General features: G+C 43.0%; 2 protein-coding genes across 5 annotated transcripts in view; one reads left to right on the top strand and one right to left on the bottom strand.

Annotated features, from left to right (window-relative positions):
- Positions 1-22,869, top strand: part of LOC121004474 (zinc finger protein OZF-like) — a 543,049-nt gene that overhangs the window by 220,125 nt on the left and 300,055 nt on the right. The gene's annotated exons all lie outside the window — the stretch shown is intronic.
- The window catches only part of LOC121004460 (oocyte zinc finger protein XlCOF7.1-like), a 138,616-nt gene continuing 118,399 nt past the window's right edge, over positions 2,653-22,869 (bottom strand). For all 4 annotated transcript variants that reach the window (XM_040436690.1, XM_040436692.1, XM_040436691.1 and 1 more), the window contains one exon: positions 2,653-4,469. In XM_040436690.1, coding sequence (XP_040292624.1) covers positions 2,746-4,469 — 1,724 coding nt within the window. In that variant the 3' untranslated portion in view covers positions 2,653-2,745. The remainder of the gene's footprint in view (positions 4,470-22,869) is intronic.

The following is a 22,869-nucleotide window of genomic DNA, read 5'->3' on the forward strand; positions in this document are numbered from 1 at the left end:
TAATTTGAATTGTATTGCATGAAATAAGTATTTGATCACCTACCAACCAGCAAGAATTCTTGCTCTCACAGATCTGTTAGTTTTTCTTTAGGAAGGCCTCCTACTCTGCACTCATTACCTGTATTAATTGCTCCTGTTTGAACTCGTTACCTGTATAAAAGACTCCTGTCCTCAATCAATCACACTCCAACCTCTCCACCATGGCCAAGACCAAAGAGCTGTCTAAGGACACCAGCTCCATGAAAGATCTCGCCACGTGGGGTAAGGATGATTCTAAGAAAGGTCCAGAATCAGCCCAGAACTACACAGGAGGACCTGGTCATTGACCTGAAGAGAGCTGGGACCACAGTCTCATAGATTACCATTAGTAAAACAATACTCCATCATGGATTAAAATACTGCAGGGCATGCAAGGTCCCCTGCTCACTCCAGCACATGTCAAGGCCCGTTTAAAGTTCGCCAATGACCATCTGGATGATCCAGAGGAGGCATGGGAGGTCAGATGAGACCAAAATAGAACTTTTTGGTATCAACTCCACTCGCCGTGTTTGCAAGAAGAAGGATGAGTACAATCCCAAGAACACCATCCCAACCGTGAAGCTTTGGGGTGGAAATATCATGAGTGAAGCTTGGGGGTGGAAATATCATACTTTGGGGGGTGCTTTTCTGCAAAGGGCACAGGACGACTGCACTGTATTGAAGGGAGGAGGATGGATGGGGCCATGTATCGCGAGATTTTGGCCAACAACCTCCTTCCCTCAGTAAGAGAATTGAAGATGGGTCGTGGCTGGGTCTTCCAGCATGACAATGACCCGAAACCTGAAAGATCTGGAGAATATCTGCATGGAGGAGTGGGCCAAAATCCCTGCTGCAGTGTTTGCAAACTTGGTCAAGAACTACAGGAAACGTCTGACCTCTGCAGTTGCAAACAAAGGTTTCTGTACCAAATATTAAGTTCTGTCTTTCTGTTGTATCCAATACTTATTCCATGCAATAAAATGCAAATTACCGGTAATTATAAAAAAAAATACAATCAAATTTTCTGGATTTTCTTTTTGATTCTGTCTCTCACAATTGAAGTATACCTACGATATAAATTACAGACCTCCCCATTCTTTGTAGGTGGGAAAACTTGCAAAATCGCCAATGTATCAAATACTTATTTTCCCCACTGTATTTTTTTAATTAAACTAAGGGACCTCCTTTCTAAAATGTCCAATCACCAGTACCAGCTAGCAATGGCATATACCTGTTGGATTTTCTTGATGAGAAGCAGATACAACATCAATGTACGGTACATGTATTTTTTGTGCATGGAAAATTATAGCGATGAGTTAGATTGGAGATTGCCAGGCCTGGCATAATATGTTAACACAATTACCCCCAATGAAAGATAATTTTTGAAAATAGAAAGTCCCCTCACAAATTCCACAAAGTCTGCTATTTAGTCCTGAGTTCTGTGTCAGTTTGGTGGATTTCTCTTGAGTGCCGTGACCTGCCCTGTTTGTGCAATCATGTCTGTCTGTGTGTGCCGGCTTCAGTCTGTATTCCTTTACCACTGTGTCCTGTAGTGACAGTGTAAGCGTATTGTGTTTCCTTCTGCTGAGATGTCTTAACTTCTGCTGTTCCGGATCCGCTATGTCTGAGTTTAAGATGTCCATGTGTCCAAATTCCCCAAATCTGTATGTCTGACTGCATTCTGCGTCTGCTCACCAGTATACCTTGCTCTTTTATTGAGTGTGAACAGGTTCCTGCAGCTCTTACAGAGTGTGAATGGGTTCCTGCAGCACCTACTGTGTATGAACAAGTTCCTCTGTCAATCTGCAGGGGTTCCTGATCTGTTCGCCTGTCACTGCTCTGTGTTTTGTGCCATACCTGTTTCTCTGGTGTTTTCATCAGTGTCTCTGACCTCAGTAGTTCAGCTGCCAAGTACACCGGGACCATCCCATGAGGTAGCGGTCTGGTCGCTAACTCGCAGCAAGTCCACATCCCTTTACAGTGGTTCCACAACCATTGCCCGTACACATATTTGTAACACCTAGTATAAAATGAGAGGCCCAAACACAAGGATATACATTTTAAAAGTAAGGGTTTATTAATGATTGACAACAAGTTTTGCAACGCAGTTATATATAGTCATGTGACATATTCTCTGCACATGGTTAGTGTTATGCGAATTCTATTAGTTTTTTTGGATAACAGACATTTATTGGAAATGACATACATTTCATTATTATTTCATGCTGTAAAATGCTTTCTCCTTCTCTTCTACAACATGCAATTTTATTTTGACTCTAAGGCCTCATGCACACGACCGTTCCATTTTTTGCGGTCCGCAAACCGCGGATCTGCAAAAAACAGAAGCCATCCGTGTGCCTTCCGGAATTTGCGAAACGGAACAGGCAGCCCATTGTACAAATGCCTATTCTTGTCCGCAAAACGGACAAGAATAGGACATGTTCTATTTTTTTTGCGGGGCCATGGAACGGAGCAACGGATGCGGACAGCACACGGAGTGCTGTCCGCATCTTTTGCGGCCCCATTGAAGTGATTGGGTCCGCATCCAAGCCGCAAAAACGGCGGCTCGGATTTGGTCCCCAAACAACGGCCGTGTGCATGAGGCCTAAGAAGTATATTTTTTATACTGCTTGTTGATGAAAAGCCCCTTTGTGGGCTAAAACATTTCCACATCCCACATTAATAAAAAAAGAAAATGTTTTTTTCTTTCAGATCATTGATGTTCAATTAGAGCTGACTTTCGGTTAAAACACTTTCCGCATCTGGGACATCAAAATTGTTTCTACCTATGTGACTCCTTTGATGTTTAACCAGATCTGATCTCTGAGAACAACATTTGCCACATTCTGGACATGAAAATGGCTTCTCCCCTGTATGAGTTTTTAGATGTCTAACGAGATGTGATTTATCTGAGAAACATTTCCCACATTCTGAACAGGAATATGGCTTCTCCCCTGTGTGAGTTTTTTGATGGTCAATAAGATTTGATTTCCAAGTAAAACATTTTCCACATGCTAGGCATGAAAATGGTTTCTCCCCGGTGTGTAATCTCTGATGTGTAACAAGAGCTGATTTCTTGTTAAAAAATTTCCCACATTCTGTACATGAAAATGGCTTCTCCCCTGTGTGAGTTCTTTGATGGTTGACAAGGGTTGCTTTCTGCGTAAAACATTTCCCACATTCTGGGCATGGATATGGTTTCTCCCCTGTGTGAGTTATTTGATGCCTAACAAGATCAGATTTCTGGTTAAAATATTTTCCACATTCTGAACACGGAAATGGTCTTGAGCCACTGTGACTCCTCTCATGTCGAACAAGATGCGATTTATCTGAAAAAGACTTACTGCATATTGAACATGAATAAGGCTTCACACCTGTGTGAGTTTTCTGGTGGTCATCAAGATTTGATTTCCGAGTAAAACATTTCTTACATTCTGGGCATGAATATAGCTTTTCCCCTGTGTGAATTCTCTGATGCATTACAAGATTTGATTTAACTCTGTAACATTTCCCACATTCTAAACATGAAAATGGCTTAATATCTGTGTGAATTCTCTGATGTGTAAAAAGATTTGATTTATGGTTAAAACATTTCCCACATTCTGAACACGAATACGGCTTCTCCCCTGTATGAGTTCTTTGATGAGTAACAAGAGTTTTTTTGAACGCAAAACATTTCCCACATTCTGAACATGAAAACGGCTTCTCCCCTGTGTGAATTTTTTGATGTTTAACAAGATCTGATTTATAATTAAAACGTTTTTCACACTGTGAACATGGAAATGGTTTCACTCCTGTGTGAATTTTCACATGTTTAACAAGATCTGATCTATGATTAAAACACTTAACACATTCTGAACATGAAAATGGCTTCTCCCCTGTGTGAGTTCTTTCATGGGTAATAAGATCTTTTTTTAAACCAAAACATTTGCCACATATTAAACAAGGAAAAGGCTTCACCCCTGTGTGAATTCTCTCATGTTTAACAAGATCTGATTTCTGGATAAAACGTTTTCCACATTGTGAACAAGAAAATGGCTTCTCCCCGGTGTGAATTTTTTGATGTGTAACAAGAGTTTTTTTGAAAGCAAAACTTTTCCCACATTCTGAACACGAATACGGCTTCTCCCCTGTGTGACTTCTTTCATGTTTAAGAAGATCTGATTCATGATTAAAACAGTTTCCACATTCTGAACATGAAAAAGCTTTCTCCCCTGTATGAGCTGTTGGATGTTCACCAGAACTGTAACTTTTATTTAGTGTTACCATCTGTGATGAATCAGAAGACAAAACCTGTTTTAAAGGATCAGATGATACATTTTTGCTGTGAAGGTCTAAGGGTATATATGGGATAATGACATGCTCTTCATATGTATCTTGTGTAAAAGCGTCATCTTCTGCTTTAAAATCGGAAGATATGAGCTCTCCCTCAGAGCTCCTGGTACAGTCATCTGCCAAGAAAATAAAAAAAAAATTTGAATAATTTTACCTTAATATTGTTTTTGATTTATTTTGGCACTTCTAGAAGATGTGCAATAAAATTTTATTCTTAATTTGGGGGAATTTTTTTATTATCGCATTGTACTCATTATAAGCTAAAAAATAATTTTTTTTCCGATTGGTTTTTATTAAAAATATGGAGTTCTGAGATGCTCTACTAGCAAGATCTGAATTTTCTCTCTGCTCCGTTAGACAGGGAGCTGACAGGCTCCTTATCTCTGCTCTCTGACTTTATAAACACTTGGCAAAGCTCAATCCTTATCTTACTGATAATAATGTGGCTTTAATAAGTGTTTATGACCTCTTAGTAATTTAGAGATAAGGATTAATAGATGACCAGCACAAAGTGAAAGTACAATGCACACAGCTAGAAAAACAGTTACCCCTTTGTTACAGAACAGCTCAATATTTTCTAATAAAGACCAATTGAAAAAATTATTTTTAGCCCCAAATGAGTAAAATGCAATCATAAAAATAAAATTGTCCCTGAATGTGTACATACAGCAGCCTTTAACTAAGAAATTGGTGGCAAAACAAATCCCAATTTCACAGTACATCTCAATTATCAGAAATATGAAAATATAATTAGCAAAAATAAATTAAATTCATTAACTTTACATAATCCAAGGATCGGAGATGCATTTAGTTCTCTTCATAAAAAGACAGAACACTGTATCTCTGTTCCAGGCATCATTACTTTATTAAAGTCAGAACAGAAATTGGACTTGCAAAGCTATAATCCTATCACCAATGGTTACATTGGGGTGCAGAATCTAAGGAATTCCCTGATCTTCACCCATAACCCCAGCAAGGGGGTATGGATTTTGCCTCAGGAGTATCTCCAAGTCACATACCCCGAAACTGTCACAGTTAGGTTGCTGTAGCCCCAATACAATAGTGGTATAGTCAGGAACAGAGTCAAGAGTCGCCACCATAAGGTTATGAAGCCACAGGCTGAAGGACAAAAACAGAGCATATTGTAACTGGTGTAGGTAGTTGTTCAGAAGACCACAGAACTGGACACCTTTTCCCAAATGCTAAGAGTGTCTCTTGGTACTCATATACCCCCAGGACTTACAGTATGGCTGAACTGCACAACTTGATAGTCAGAAGAAGCATAAATGAAGCACATATCATAAATGGAAGACAACAAGGACAAAGGACTGAGTTACGAAACTTGCAGATGGAGGAGATGGGAGTCTAGTAATAAAGTGGATGGAAAATTGTATAGTATACAGCAGGGCTCAGCAACCTTCGGCGGCACTCCAGCTGCTGTGAAACTACAATTCTCAGCATGGTCCATTTATTTCTATGGGAGTTTGGAGAAGAGCAGAGTAAATATGCATGCTGGGAGTTGTAGCTTCACCACAGCTGGAGTGTCGGAGGTTGCCTACCCCTGGTATGCAGGTTAATAGAAGATTAATGGTAAAGCAAGACAGCCAAGATAAATACACTCACCAACAAACTTAAATGTACAACAAAGAAAGACCATTGGACTACAGATCCCAGAATAAACTGATAATTCATGAGACTAGATCAAGTACAATCTGGAAAGAAATGCAAATAGCATAAACTATCCCAGCAACAGAATTGAATAATGCTCAGACATATAAAGTCTCAGCAATCAACAACTTCATCCTAACTAACCAGGCCACAAACCCTGATTTAAATGCAGGCCAACTGCGCCAACAAAGTAACTAGGAAATCCCTGTTGCTTGAAACACATATGAACAAAGTCAAGGGTCGGAGCCAAAAGAAGTACAACAGGTACCAGTCAGATAATCTGAAGGACAAGGCAGCAGAATGGTCAGAAACAAAGTCGAGGTCAGGATCAAACACAGTAGTCTATAGAAACAAAGGCAAGGAAAGGAATACAGAGTTGCAATCAGCAATATTCAGCCCCCTTTGCAAATTATATTCATTAGGGACATTTACAAACTTCAGCAGTTTGCAATAAACCAAACAAGAACAATTTAAATAGCTCAACACAACTAATATAGCAAGTAGTTTCTCCAAATTCAACACAAAATGCCACTTTCAATGACTACTGTAGTCGCAAAATGATTCAAGCCCTTTATGACAAGCATCTGTTTCCCGATAAATCTTCGCCCATTTCTCATGAGTAATGGCCTCCTGCTCACTAATATTCTTCAAATCCCAACAATTACTTTCTATGAGGTTCAAGTCAAGCAACTGTGACGACCACTCTAGAATCTTCCAGGACTTCTTCTAAAACCAAGCTTTGAGGTATCATTGTCCTGATGGAAGTTCCTATTAGGTGAAAGCTTCCTCAAAGAGAGCAAAAATTTTCTTTCCCCTGGCCCTGCATATGCTTCAGGTTTCCAATGCCAGAGGAAAATAACAGCCCCAGAGCGTCACTGAGCCACGCCATGTTTAACTGTAGCAAGGTCTTCTTTTCAGTGTATATTTCATTCCTCCTCCTTCAGAAATACCGCTGATCCATAGTCCAGAAAAGTTCTAGTTTTGTTTTATTGTTCCACGAAACAGAATCCGAAAACGTCAGTTTTTTTCAATGGTTTAGAGCCTATCAGAGCTGACTTTTTTGTGCTTTGGTCTTTAGAGATGTATATCTTTATTCTTTAGAGATATACAGTACAGACCAAAAGTTTGGACACACCTTCTCATTCAAAGAGTTTTCTTTATTTTCATGACTATGAAAATTGTAGATTCACACTGAAGGCATCAAAACTATGAATTAACACATGTGGAATTATATACATAACAAACAAGTGTGAAACAACTGAAAATATGTCATATTCTAGGTTCTTCAAAGTAGCCACCTTTTGCTTTGATTACTGCTTTGCACACTCTTGGCATTCTCTTGATGAGCTTCAAGAGGTAGTCTCCTGAAATGGTTTTCACTTCACAGGTGTGCCCTGTCAGGTTCAATAAGTGGGATTTCTTGCCTTATAAATGGGGTTGGGACCATCAGTTGCGTTGAGGAGAAGTCAGGTGGATACACAGCTGATAGTCCTACTGAATAGACTGTTAGAATTTGTATTATGGCAAGAAAAAAGCAGCTAAGTAAAGAAAAACGAGTGGCCATCATTACTTTAAGAAATGAAGGTCAGTCAGTCAGCCGAAAAATTGGGAAAAATTTTAAAGTAAGGGCTATTTGACCATGAAGGAGAGTGATGGGGTGCTGCGCCAGATGACCTGGCCTCCACAGTCACCGGACCTGAACCCAATCGAGATGGTTTGGGGTGAGCTGGACCGCAGAGTGAAGGCAAAAGGGCCAACAAGTGCTAAGCATCTCTGGGAACTCCTTCAAGACTGTTGGAAGACCATTTCAGGGGACTACCTCTTGAAGCTCATCAAGAGAATGCCAAGAGTGTGCAAAGCAGTAATCAAAGCAAAAGGTAGCTACTTTGAAGAACCTAGAATATTACATATTTTCAGTTGTTTCACACTTGTTTGTTATGTATATAATTCCACATGTGTTAATTCATAGTTTTGATGCCTTCATAGTCATGAAAATAAAGAAAACTCTCTGAATGAGAAGGTGTGTCCAAACTTTTGGTCTGTACTGTATATCTTAGAGCCCTAGCATGGAGACCTTCAGCATTTAGTATGCGCGTTACAGTGCAAACTGAAACCTCAGTGCCTACTGCCACCAACTCAAGCTGTAGGGTTTTTGTAGTCACTTAAAGGGTTTTTGGCCACCTGCAGATGGTGATAGCTTCCTCTTTCAGCCATATAGTGAAGCTGGTATTCCTTTAAACTTGCAAACTAGGCTTACAACTGTATCTCTAGGAACATTCTGTGCCTTTGCTACCTTCTTGTATCCATTTCCTGGTTTTTGCAATGCAAAATTTTAGGCACAATGGTGTTTTTTCCCTGCCCTCCCCTTCCTGAGAGAGGGGACGTGATGAGAATGAGGTGAGTGGGGCCGACAGTTAGCCTCTTTTACATCAGTTTGCTTTGAGCTGGCGTAGGCTTCACTTTAGGTGCACAGACTGACGGAGGATGCATCTAAAAAGTTGTCAGCGCTGGGGATATCGTAGACAGGTGTAAAATGCTGGTCTATGATAAATCTCCCACAAAGTGCCCTACTATAAATATTAATAAACAGGACCACACATAAAATTGCACCATAGAACCAGTGTTACTCCAAGTTCTCCATAGAAAGCCCTGCTATAAATTGTGTCCAATCAAAGGGCTCATGCACCCGGCTGTAGCTCGGCCGTTCTGTGCATTGGGGACCGAAATTTGCTGTCCCCAATGTACAGGGAACATCCGAGCGGATTCTGCAGATGGATCCAGACCAATTTACCTTGAATGGGTCCGTGATCTGTCAACATGTTCTATTTTTTTGCGGTGCGGAGGCACGGAGAGAAACCCCAGAGAAGCACTCGGCAGGGTTCCGTGCCTCTGTTCCATAATTGAATGGGTTCACATCCGTGATGCGCTGCACAAAAGACCGGGCCCCGTACATTGTGGACCCGCTGTTCAGTTCATATCACTTAGCCGTCCCCATTCCCACAAGGCTTCCAGCCCCGCAATAGGAGGTAACTTTTCAGTAGCCATTATCAGTATCACCACAGGCAGAAGTACAATGACAAGTAACACCTCCGTATAGATAACACGAGTTCTACCATTCACAATAGGTGGTATCTCAGCTTATCTCTGTTCCCTCCTGACCTCTGCACAGAAAGTCCTCTCCTGTCAGAAAGTCTTAACATATTTTAGGCCTAGTGGCCAGTGTGAAAATTGCAGGAATCTATACAATATTTTAATATAGTGACATTGAGAAATGAAAGAAAAAAAAAAAACTTTACCAAAAATTCAAAAAAAATATGTTTAACATAAAAATGTGATTAAAACAATAGATCCTTTTCTGATGCCACATTCCCTTTAGGGTCCATTCACATGTCCGCAAAATGGGTCGGCATCCGTTCCCCAATTTGGCGGAACGGGTGCGGACCCATTCATTTTCAATGGGGCCGCATCCGCACTTCCGTTCCGCAGCCCCGCAAAAAAATAGAACATGTCCTAGTCTTGTCCGCAGCCATGGACAAGAAAAGGCATTTCTATTATAGTGCCAGCCATGTGCGGTCCGCAAAATGCAGAACGCACATGGCCGGTGTCCGCGATTTGCGGACCGCAAAACAGTTGCGGATGTGTGAATGGACCCTTAAAGGGGTGCTCTGACTTCAGCCAATGGCGTTGATCGTGTAGATAAAGTTCATACATTTCCATTGCTGGCTGGTTTTCATTTCTCCATCACTTTATACACTGCTCGTTTCCATGGTTACGACCACCCTACAATCCAGCAGTGGTGGTCGTGCTTGCACACCGTGCAAAAAAACACCAGCCTATGTGAGCTCTGCCGGTCCTGGCCACCAGAGAGACCGACACTTTTTCCTATAGTGTGAGAGCACGACCACCCCTGCTGGATTGCAGGGTGGTCGTAACCATGGAAATGAGCAGTGTATAATGTGATGGAAAAATGAATCCAGCCAGCAAAGGAATCAATATGGACAATCACAAGACATCAGTAAGTGCCTTGTATTAACTTTCTCTACATGATAAATGCCACTTGCTGAAGCGACACAACCCCTTTAAAGGGGTTGTGTCATGAAACATATTCTAAATGTTTCAAACCAACCCCTGGATCTGAATACTTTTGTAATTGCATGTAATTAAAATGTAGTATAGCCAGTGAGTTATTCAATAAAATGTATCTGTATAGCGCCACCTGCTGTCTGTCCTTTTCCTTATTTTTAGTCCGTCTCACAGAGCTGGTCGCACATGCTCAGTTTAAATCTTCAACTGCCACCAGTCATATGTTCCTTTAGAAGCTGTGGTAGTTACAGGGAGAGAGCTGAAGCAGAAAGGAGATGCCCTCCTGAGCTACCAGGCTGAAGATAGTCTAGCTGAGCAATTGGAGCAGTGAATGTGGAGATCTCTGGTCCCATCTGTGATACAGGGCTGGTTCTAACTTTATTACAAATATATTGTCATATACTATATCATGTTTTCATTTTTTACATCAGTCATGGCATAACCCCTTTAAGTCTTTTGATAAATCTCAGCCAAAGATGTCTAGTTTGAGAGGTGACACTCGTCTTTCATGCTTACTATATGGTTTGTTAGGTGTTAATGAAGGTTTCTTCCTCCAAGACCCTGGAGCAGGCCCGTCGCTAACAGACAGGCAAAACAAGCAATTGCTTGGGGCCCCGAGCTGGCCCGGGGCCACAAGCCCCCAAGCAGAGCCGGTGCTTGTTTTGCTTCCTTCGCTGGGCTGGCACAAGTTAAATCGCCGACGCTGTTTTTTTTCTTTTTTTTCACACAGCGCCCGGCTGCAGAGCAGAGTGAGGAGGCGAGAGGGGGCGGGGCATGCACGGCAGTTCCCGATAGGCTCCGCCCACCTTCCAGGCAGGAAAGAGCCGGAGCAAGAAGAAGCAGAAGATGGCTGCTGCACTGTCGCTGAATCAGTAGTAGACTGTAGTCCAGCCTAGAGACAGTGATTCAAGCGACCCTGAGACAGAGTGAGTGACAGTCAGTGTTACTGTCCCAGAGTCCCACCCCCTGAGTGTGTAATTAGGTCAGTAGTGACTAATGTACTGTGTTGGCATGGGCTGAGGGCGGGCAGGCAGGCTTTAGGGGTAATATATGATAATATGAGTGAAGTGCCACTGTGCCAGTCAGTGCTATGAGAGCCAGGCCAAGGCTGCCAAGCAGATGGCACCATGGCACTGCACTGCGGTCAGGGTGCTGGTGAAGGATGACCAGGGACACTGAGACAGTACTGCCTCTCTGGGATGCCATCTGCCCATCTATGCTGTCTATATACCAGGCCTACCCTGGTATATGGACAGCAGAGATGGGCAGATGGCATCCTCTGGGCAGTACTGTCTCTCTGGTCATCCTTCACCAGCACCCTGACTGCCACGGTCCTGCTTGGCCCGGCTCTCAGGGCACTTCACTGCCTGGTGCTCGGCTATCAGCACTGAGTGACAGTCAGTGTCGCAGTGTGACTGAATCACTCAGTGCTGATAGCCGAGCACCAGGCAGTAAAGTGCCCTGAGAGCCGGGCCAAGCAGGACCGTGGCAGTCAGGGTGCTGGTGAAGGATGACCAGAGAGACCGTACTGCCCAGAGGATGCCATCTGCCCATCTCTGCTGTCCATATACCAGGTCTACCAGCATTACCCCTTGATATACCACCTGCCCGCCTGGTCACCCCACCTAACACTCAGGGAGACAAGTGACTCAGACTGTTAGGTGTGGGGTGACCAGGCGGTATATGAAGGGGTAATACTGGTAGGCCTGGTATATGGACAGCAGAGATGGGCAGATGGCATCCTCTGGGGGTTGTATCTTACATGGGACTATATGCTGGAGGAGCTGAAGGGAGAGTGATGTATTTTACATGGGACTGTATGTTGGAGGGGCTGAAGTCAGGACTGTGATGTATCTTACATGGGACTGTATGCTGGAGGAGCGGAAGGCAGGGGGAGTGATGTATTTTACATGGGACTGTTTTCAAGAAGGACTGAAGGCAGGTGGAGTGATGTATCTTACACGGGACTGTATGCTGGAGGAGCTGAAGGGGGCCATAATTATTACTATAATACTACAGAGGTGGTCATTATAATAATAATAATACAGAGGGGGCCATTATATATTATAATTATACAGAGAGCATTATACTTATGGGCACTACGGGGGAAGGGGACGTCTGTTATCTGAGGATGATAGTAAAGTGAGGAATCTAAAACATTTTCTGCGAAACTTTGCAGAGACGAGAAGCGGCTGAAAGAAGGTGTCATGACGGTCCTATCTCCGAATGAAGACGTTGAGGAAAGTCTATATCACAGGAGATGTCACTGGATGTAACAGGTATGTGGTGCTGTATTCTACTGTATATTTCATAGCAATGTATGTTATGTCCATCCAAATATCTGTTTCACGGTAGGGTAGAGGGGATATATAGAATTTGTCCCGCACTGCCTCAGCGTAAGGTGGGGAGGGCGTGGAGGGGGGGGGGGGGCCTCCATGTCTATTTTGCTTGGGGCCCCCAAATTCCTTCAAACGGCCCTGCCCTGGAGACCATCATCCCTGACACTCATAGCTCTGACCTTCCATCCTCCTCCTCTTATTTGTGTGTATGTCTCCACGTTCTGTGTTCTGCACACAGGAACTTGATACGAGTCTAAAAGGAGCTAATGGTTCCTCAGTCCCAAAGTTGATATCACATTTTCATCCATATTTGATTTGCATTGTGATTGATGGGTGACTATAAAAATCGAACTGTTTTATTTAGTGGTCACTACTCACCTGGGCGGTTATTTGTAGGATTGTCCTCTATACTCTGCTCATCACCCCTCACATCTGTCTCTGTAACATATATAATGTTTAGATCTTCACCCGGATTCACAAGCTGTGAAAGAAATATTGTAGAATCAGACGGTTGGAGAAGTCGTGTGGAAGGTTTTATATGACCAGAGAAGATCAGTAATTAGAATGACGACCAAACATGACCAGACAGCTGGAGTTATCTGACCCAAATATCTGCAGGTCTCCTGTATATATCCAATCTGTTGGTTCCTTACCCCAACCAGCTCTCTGTATGACCCCTCCTTATGTGTGCATTTCAACATATTGTCGTAGTCAGTGTTGTGTGCCTTAGGTTGCTCTACATTGTTTGTTCACCTGTTTGGCCTTGCAAAGATCTGGCCAGCTCCTATCAATGGCTGCAACACCAGACCCTGCCAGTATCGCAGCAGGAGGTACCAGAAGTTGACCACATCGTGGTGAACACTAGGGTTGGACCTCCGCAAATCAGACACATCCCTCTGCTCCTGGATAGGAAATAAGAGGACAACCCTTTGAAAAGTCCGCCCATTATAGCACCACGGCTCCTGTTCCCACCGCAGCACTAGGCAGGGGTTGGGGGAAGCAGTACAAACATACTTCATTATCTGCTCCTCAGGTGGACTAGAGGTGGAGTGAAATTCTGGTTGCGAGAGGAGGGGATGTGAAGCAGCTCCATGTAGAGTGCACTTCACAGTTGTTTCCTGAGGCGATGTGAGGTAATTCAACAAACTTTATTCAGACACAAACAATATGACAAAGGTTAAAAACTGTCATATCTATATAGCCTACAGGTGGCAGTAAACATGTTAACATGTATAACTCCTAACATCCTCCCTTTCTTGTGAAATCAAGTAATATATAACATAAGATGATTGGATACCACAATACATTCCAAAGGTGACAATGTTTTTTATAATGTATCTAGCATACAAAATCCTTATATCTTGTTGGTGTTCTAATAACCCTCGTTCTAGTACGTCTTATTGTGGCAGGAGCTTCACATTGTTGCATATGATCATCCATCCCTGTTTCTTTGGGAGTTGTCTCATCTGGAGATGTACCTGGTGTAATCACTTCACTTATTTCAATGTCAGATTTGTCATCTGCAGTCCTCAGAAACTTCCTATTCCTTCTGTACAACTGTCCATTTGCTTCCACTTTATAAGATCGTGGAGCAACTTTCTCCAAACAAACACCTTGTCGCCAAATTTCATCTGTTGACGACGGCGATGGTTGTATTCGCACTGGCTGACCAATGCTTAGTTCAGGAAGTTCCTTGGCTCCTTTATCATAATATGCCTTCGCTTTTTTGCGTCTTTCAGTTAGGTTCTCGACCACTCCTTTTATAACCTTTGGAAACAGCAGTTTCTGAGCAGTCGGAAGTAAAGTCCTGGTCCTTCTTGACATTAGCCGTTGTACAGGACTACTGCTGGTGCCTTCTGATGGGGTATTTCTCCAGTCAAGAACCGCTTTCCAGATATCCTTGTCATCTCGTTTAGCTTTCTTTATGAGTGTTTTTGCTATTTTTACAGTAGCTTCAGCTTTACCGTTGGGCTGACTGTGATATGGGGATGATGTAAGATGTTCAAATTCCCACTCTCTACAAAATCGTGCAAACTCTGAGCTGACAAACTGTGGTCCGTTATCTGTAATTACAGAATCAGGGATTCCATGTCTGCTAAAATGTGCTTTGCAACAATCTATAATTGTTTTAGAGGTGGTATCAGAAACTAAATCAATTTCCCAGAAATCTGAATAATAATCAACAATTATTAAGTAATCTTGTCCTGTTAAGGAAAATAAGTCCATGCCTAGTTTGCTCCAGGGTAGAGTGGGCAATTTGTGAGTCATCAGAGGTTCTTTTGTTTGCTTACGCATATACTCATTGCAAGTGTTACAGTTCTTTATTGCCTCTATAATCTCTGGGCCCATGTGTGGCCAAAAGATGACATCCTTGGCCTTGGGAAGGCATGCTTCTATTCCTAAGTGGCTAGAATGAGTCCTCGCTATCATTTCTGGGCGCATGTTTTTTGGTATGATGACTCTGTGTCCTTTATACAGAATTCCATTTTGTATACTTATCTCATCTCTAAAGCCCCAGTAGTCCCTGATACAAATCTGTATTTTTTCTTTTTGGTCTGGCCATCCTGTAAGAACAGTAGTTTTTAATGCTTGCAAGACTTCATCTTGTTCTGTGAACTTCTGAATTTGTTGTAGGCGCAAATCAGACACTCTTAGATATTCTGCAAAGTTTATCTCTTCCAGTTCCTTAGAAAAGGCATCCTCTGATTGCATCAAGAAAATCTCATAATCTGGGGTGTCCTTGTCCATTTTTTTGTGAGGTAATGCTGCTCTTGATAAGAAGTCTGCAATATACATTTCTGATCCTTTTTTATAAACCACATTAAGGTTGTATTTTTGCAACTGTAGCATCATGCGCTGTAGACGTTTTGGTGCTACTAGGAGAGGTTTTTTAAAAATGCTCTCTAGAGGCTTATGATCAGTCTCAATGTTAATATTTTTTCCATGTAAGTACTGATTAAACTTCTGGCATGCATATACAATGGCAAGACATTCCTTTTCAATCTGGGCATATCTTTGTTCTGTTGAAGACAGTGTATGTGATGCAAATGTCACTGGCTGACCTCCTCGCAAAAGTGTTGCTCCAAGACCTTTTTCACTGGCATCACATTGGACTGTTACTTCTTTATTGACATTGTAGTATCTCAAAACTGGATGTTTAGTAAGAATATCTTTTATTTGCTTGAGGGCTTCATCATGGCTGGATTGCCAGGCCCACAAGCCGTCTTTGTCTGTCAGTCTGCGTAGTGGTTCACATACATCCGAAAGATGTGGTAAGAATTTTGAAAGGTAGTTTACAAACCCTAGCAGTCTCTGAACTGCTTGTACATTGTCAGGCTTTGGTACCTCTAAAATTGCTCTGACTTTTTCTGGATCAGGACGCAGGCCTTCTGTTGTGAGTAAATGTCCCATGTATGGTACCGACGATAGCCTCAATCTCAGCTTCTTTTTATTGAATTTTAGGTTCAGCTTTCGTGCTCTCTCTAAGAGTCCAATCAAATTCTTGTCATGATCCTTTGTGGCCTCCTCTGTAGTGTCACCACAGCCATACACCAATATATCATCTGCAATAACTTCCACTCCGGGCAGGTCTTCTACTGCTTCATGTTGTCTACGTTGATATTCTTCTGATGCAGTAGCAATCCCAAAAGGCATGTGTAGCCATCGGTAACGCCCAAAGGGAGTCCAGAATGTAGTGAGATAACTGCTTTTGGTGTCCAGTTTTACTTGCCAGAAGCCATCCTTAGCATCTAAGACAGAAAATACTTTTGCATTTGTTAAACTTGGCAGGATTTCCTCTATAGTGGGCATTGGATAATGTGAGCGTTTTAGTGCTTTATTTAAGTCTTTGGGATCAATGCATATTCGCAGCTTGCCTGGTTTCTTAACAGCAACCATACTACTTATCCATGTCGTAGGTTCTATGACCTTTTTTATCACTCCCAGTGTCTCTAATCTCTCTATTTTCGCCTTTACGTCTGCTTTAAGTGGAGCCGGCACTCTACGTGGTTGGTGTTGAACAGGAGGTATTGCTTCATCTATATCTAGGTGATACTCTCCAGGTAGACACCCTAGTCCTTTGAAAATGTCTCTATATTCAGTTGTGATCATTTCATAAGAAAAGGGTGAAGTTGTAGTTGTTTGCTGGTCATCATGTAATAATACATTATGTTCTACATTCAGAATAAGGAGGCCCATTTTCTGACATGTTTCTGCTGAGAGAAGTGGTTTGTGTTTACCTTGGACAACTTGGAATTGCAGTGTATATGTTTTATCTTTATATGTACAATTTAGATGACATTGGCCCATAGGTATCATATAGGTATCATTGTACCATTTTAATTTGACATTACTCTTCTGTAATGTTGGCTTTCCTTCTTTAACAATTTTGCAATAGTCTTTGTATGTCATAAGGTTGCAGGTGGCCCCACAGTCTAACTGACAGTGTAACCTTTCCCCTGCTTCTCTCTCAATGCTGAGTTCTAGTGGTACAAACCACTGTGACCCTGGACTGCTTACTGCTCCTATTTGATGAATAATAGTGAATACTGATTCTTCTGAGCTGCTGCTCTTGATCTGTGCAGCCATATGTATTCTGCCATTTGCTTTCTGCCTGCATACTCTAGAAAAATGGTTTTGCTTTTTGCATTTACTGCAGGTTTCTCCATATGCAGGACAGTGGTCTCTCCCCCAGGGGTGATTGTTTCCACAGTATCTACATCTGATTGTTTTTACTTTGCTTTCTTTCATGGGCTTTTTATATGTTTTAGCAGTATAATGTACAGCTTCAGTTTCACTTTTGCTTTCTTGCATTGCTTGTATTTGCATTTCTGTAAGTTCATGGCTTCTACACATGTCCATGGCTCTCTGTAGGTTCAGGTCTGGTACTCTGAGCATTCTCTTTCTAGCATTAATGTCTTTTGATCCCAGAACTATTCTGTCTCTGATAAGTTCATCATGTAATACTCCAAGCTCACATGTAGCGGCGAGCTGCCTCAGTCTAGTCACATACTGATCTATAGTTTCCAATGGGCCTTGGTTTGTGGTATTGAATATCTACCTCTCATAAATGATGTTACGTGAAGGCATAAAATGGCTCTGTAATGCATCCAGAGTTTTCTCTATGTCCTGCTTGTCGGCATCAGAGAGTGAGAGGTGCTGATAAATACGCAGACCGTCTCTCCCCATCACTGAGCGCAGTGTCGCTGTCCTTACCTTGGGGTCTTTCTTATCGAGTTCAGTTGCCACCTCATAATCTTCCCACTTGCATTTGAAATATGTCCAGTTAACTGCCAGGTCCCCTTTACAGTCCATGGGAGACGGCACAGGGAAGTTGTTTGCAGCCATTTTCTGCAACACGGTGTGTATCTTATTAATAAATTACCAGAGAAACAATTCTTGTTGGTCTTTTGTTCTGATATTAGGACTTTAGTGGTTTCTAAAACACCAAAGCCCTCTCCACTTCTGACACCATGTTTCCTGAGGCGATGTGAGGTAATTCAACAAACTTTATTCAGACACAAACAACATGACAAAGGTTATAAACTGTCATATCTATATAGCCTACAGGTGGCAGTAAACATGTTAACATGTATAACTCCTAACAACAGTGAAGCTCCGCCTCCAGTGCACTTGCAGGACCAGAATACAGCAGTATAAGAGATCAGATTCACGGTACGCCTGATATTGGTTGTCCTGTTCTCCCTAGCCCCTACATAGTGCTGACCAACTCCCTGTAGACCATTTCCCATTCTTTTTTTGAGGTTGGAAAACCCCTTTAAACCTGTTATCTCCACCTTTCTCAATATAAAACATACATTGATGCTTGAAAGTTTGTGAACCCCTCAGAATTTCATATCTTTCTTAATGAATTTGAGCTAAAACTACATCAGATTTTCAGACAAGTACTAAAAATAATAAAAAGTAAGCAAATCAAACAAATGAGTCAGAAATATTAGACTCCTATTTAGCCCATTCCTCCGTACAGAACAGCTTCAGCTTTGTTACGTTTGTGGGTCTTTATTATCTTAAAGGGGTTTTCTGAGATTTTGATACTGATGACCTATGCTCATGATAGGTCATCAGTATCTGATTGGTGGGGGTCTGACACCCGGGACAGCCGTTGATCAGCTGTTTGAGAAGGCACCGGAGCTCCTCTGAGCTTACCAAGCACAGCGCCGTACATTGTATTGTGGTAGTGCTTGGTATCGCGCTCAGTCCTATAGAAGCGAGACTGCACAGAATTTGAATGAACGACCATGCCGTGTTGTAGTACTTTAAAGGTTCACCTACTTTTGACACTCATAGACATGTGATGTTGGATCATTTTCCTCAATAAATAAATAACCAAGTGTACTATTTTTGAATCATTTGTTTGATTTTCTTATCGTTATCTACTTTTAGTTTTAGATATTTTTGCAGAAATAAAGAAAGGTTTACAAACTTTCAAGTACCAGTTGGGTAAAACAAGACTGAACACAAGATCTTCACAGCCTTCTACAGTTCATAGGGGACATTTCATGAGACCTTATCTGCATCTACCTGATCATCCTGTGGGACATTGTGATGTTCTTCTGAACCATCCTGTGGAAGAAGAGGACTGGGACATCTCTCCGGTGTTCTTATCTCTTCCTTAACTGTAGGAAACACATCCAGTGACTGAATTCATTCCTTACATATAAATAATGAGAGGACATGTGTATTTAGTCATGTCTATTACCTGGTGGTGTGAGGGGCCGGTGATCCTCCATCATGACGTCCTTGTACAGATCTTTGTGCCCTTCTAAATACTCCCACTCCTCAATGGAGAAATAGACGGTGACATCCAGACACCTTATAGGAACCTAGCAACACAATGATACAGTCATCACCCAGATCCCTTCATAGCGTTCCTGTATAATGTCCCAGCATTCCCAGCAGTGTCACCTCTCCAGTCAGCAGCTCAATCATCTTGTTGGTGAGCTCTAGGATCTTCTCTCTATTGATTTCCTCATGTATTAGGGGGTAAGGTGGAGACCCCGTGATTGGGCTCAAGGTTCTTCCCCATCCTTTAGACACAGGGTCCTGACAGCGCTCACTAGAGGTCTTCTTCACTACTGTGTAGTCCTGGTTATGGAGAGACACAGTAATAAATATCACTCCATACATCTCCAGAGTCCCTCACCTCTCCAGTCATGTCCATCTGTTAGTAACATAGATAAGATGATGTAATGTGACATCATCAGAATCTCTCACCTCTCCAGTAAGCCGGAAGAGGATCTCTAGGGTGAGATTTATTATACTCTCCGCCATCTTGTCCCTGTCCCTATCCATTCTTGACGGGTCAATCAGCAGAAGGATCTTATATAGAAGATCTGCACTGAGCGTATCCTATATTGTAGGAACCTGAATGGAGAGAAGATGAGACGATGTAAAATCCTACAAAATCCCATGTAAAATACAATTACTGGAGAAAATAAGAGGAGACATCGGAGGAGATAATAAAGTGTAAATGTTGTGTTCTCTCTTTCTCCATTAACTGTGACACAGGTGAAGGCAGTTCCTCCATGTTTGGGGTTGTTGAAGTTTTAAAGCATGTCGGCCCTTTATATGCAAATACAGATCATCATGGATCTAATCACTAACATAAGGAACTTAAGGAGCAAACATATCAGGCTTTTTTTTAAATCCATTATATTGAACTTAAAGCCGATGTAAAATCCTCAAAATTCCATGTAAGATACAATTACAGGAGATACCAAGAGGAGCCATCAGAGGCAGGGGAGTAAGTAGACTGTTATGGGCCCCAGTGCAAACCTTGGATCGGGCCTCCCCCCCCCCCCCCCCTCATTTTTACAAAGAGGCGGCAATTTTTTTTTACACTAAGCCCAATGCATGGCTACACTCACCCAGTCCTAATAAAATCTGGTCCTACCTCATCCAGGGTGTCGCTGGCGTCGGCGTGATGTCCACGGGATCCAAAACAAGGTCCCTGTGGTGATAGAGAAAAAGAATAATCACATAAGGAAGGGATGGTGACTGCCCCTGTGAAATCACCAGCAGGGGGCGCTGTGCTGGCCTGTAAGACTGAGCCATGCCAATGTATAGCAGGGTAATCTAGGACATTTGCCCTAAGTGCTACCACACAGTACTAATGCCCACCTTGTGGCCCCTTCACAAAAGATATGTCCTTCTTGTGGCCCCTCACAGAAGTTATACCCACCTTTGTTCCTGTCACAGTAGTTATAGCCAGATATGTGCCCCCTCACTGAAGATATTCCCAGATATGTGCCCCCCTCACAGTAGTTATGCCAGATATGTGCCCCCTCACAGTAGTTATACCAGATATATGCCCCCTTACAGTAGTAATGACCAGATATGTTCCCCTCACAGTAGTTATGCCAGATATGTGCCCCTCACAGTAGTTATGCCAGATATGTGCCCCCTCACAGCATTTATGCCAGATATGTGCCCCCTCACAGCAGTTATGCCAGATATGTGCCCCATCACAGCAGTTATGCCAGATATGTGCCCCCTCACAGTAGTTATGCCAGATATGTGCCCCCTCACAGTGGTTATAGCCAGATATGTGCCCCCTCACAGTGGTTATAGCCAGATATGTGCCCCCTCACAGTGGTTATAGCCAGATATGTGCCCCCTCACAGTAGTTATACCAGATATGTGCTCCTTTACAGTGGTTATAGCCAGATAGGTGCCCCCTCACAGTAGTTATACCAGATTATGTGCCCCCTCACAGTAGTTATGCCAGATTAGGTGCCCCCTCAAAATAGTTATGGCAGATTAGGTGCCCCCTCAGTCAGGGCTGGTGCAAGGAATTTTGCCACCCCAGGCAAAAGCAAATTTTGCCGCCCCATTGACCACACCCTTTGACCGGCCCCTTTTTTTTGTCGGCCACCTATTTAATGATTGTTGCATGCAACATTTTACTTGACCAGCTAATTTTAGATATTCTACAGCAGTCCCGTTACAATCCCCCCTCCCCCAATCAGCCTTTCGACCAAATAATAAAAATAGTAAAATAGAACATTTAATTAAAACATTTTAATTGTAAACATTTTCTCATATGCAAAACATAAAATAGTAGCATTGCACATATACAGCAGCACGTACCTCTCACATCCAGGGCCTCCAGGTGACGTCTCCTCCAATGTAGATCTTCTCTGTCATCATCTTCTCCATTCGGTCCGGACACTTCTCTCAGCCGCCCTTGTCTCTGCAGAGTGTGACACACAGACATCTTGGTGTCCTCGCTTTTCTATCATCATCCTCCAATCCTCCACAGTGTTATCCTGCTGCTTAGGGATGTCCCGATACCGATACCAGTATCTGTATCGGGACCGATACCGGACATTTGCACGAGTACATGTACTCGTGCAAATGTCCCCGATACCACTGCCGATACCTGTGCGCCGCTTCTAAATGTGTCTGTGTCCGTCCGCGGCCCCTGCACCTCGCACAGCTAACAGCTTCAGAGGCAGCAGCAGGCAGTATAATAGGAGCCTAGAGTGGAAGCTAGCCCCGCCCCTCCCCGCCCTCCAACCAATCAGAGGCCACCAGCACTGACTCACAGCACAGGGAGCGTAGTGCAGAGACTCAGAGAATCGTCTGAGAGTTTATTAGTTAAAAGAATGGAATGAGTCACAGACTGTGTCACCGAGTCCCTGCCAGGCTTCCTGCTCTGCGGCTCCCTGTAAGTCCGTCCGGGGGGAAGGGGGAAGGGGGGGGCATTATTAGCATAGCATGTAGTGGGGCTGTGTGTGTACAGGGTGCATGTAGCAGAGCAGGAAGCCTGGCAGGGACTCGGTGACACAGTCTCTGACTCATTCGATTCTTTTAACTAATAAACTCTCAGACGATTCTCTGAGTCCCTGCAATAACTATACATTGTAATTACATCACAGTCTGCAATCACTGCAGCAGAGCTGTGTTTGCCAGGAGCGAGTCCCTCTAAAGGTGGTAGTGTCTGTCTTCTATGGCCCTGGTCCTTCCCTTCCTGCCTGCAAGCTGCACATTGATCTCTAAAAGCAGGCATTCGGGCAAGAAGAAATATACATTTCTGTATGATGGCCACAAGACTATTATACTGAGGAGTGAGGGGCTTCAAAAATTGTTGTCCTGACTCCTTACAGTAGCGTCTCCTTGTGGCTGCCCCCATACAGTATAACATCTCCTTGTGGCTGCCCCCATACAGTATAATGTCTCCTTGTGGCTGCCCCCATACAGTATAACGTCTCCTTGTGGCTGCCCCCATACCTGTAATGACCGACGTCACGCACAGGGAGGAAAACAGGGAAAACCCTGCCCAAGGGAGAGGGAAAGGTGGTGACCCCTAACTCACCTTGCGGCTGGCACCTGACTGCCCTGACGTCCCTAGACGGGTTCCTCACCCGTGCGGCGATCACGTGCCTAAACCCTGGCTTTCCCTAAT

Source organism: Bufo bufo, chromosome 6 (assembly GCF_905171765.1).
Source record: "Bufo bufo chromosome 6, aBufBuf1.1, whole genome shotgun sequence".
Taxonomy (NCBI): domain Eukaryota; kingdom Metazoa; phylum Chordata; class Amphibia; order Anura; family Bufonidae; genus Bufo; species Bufo bufo.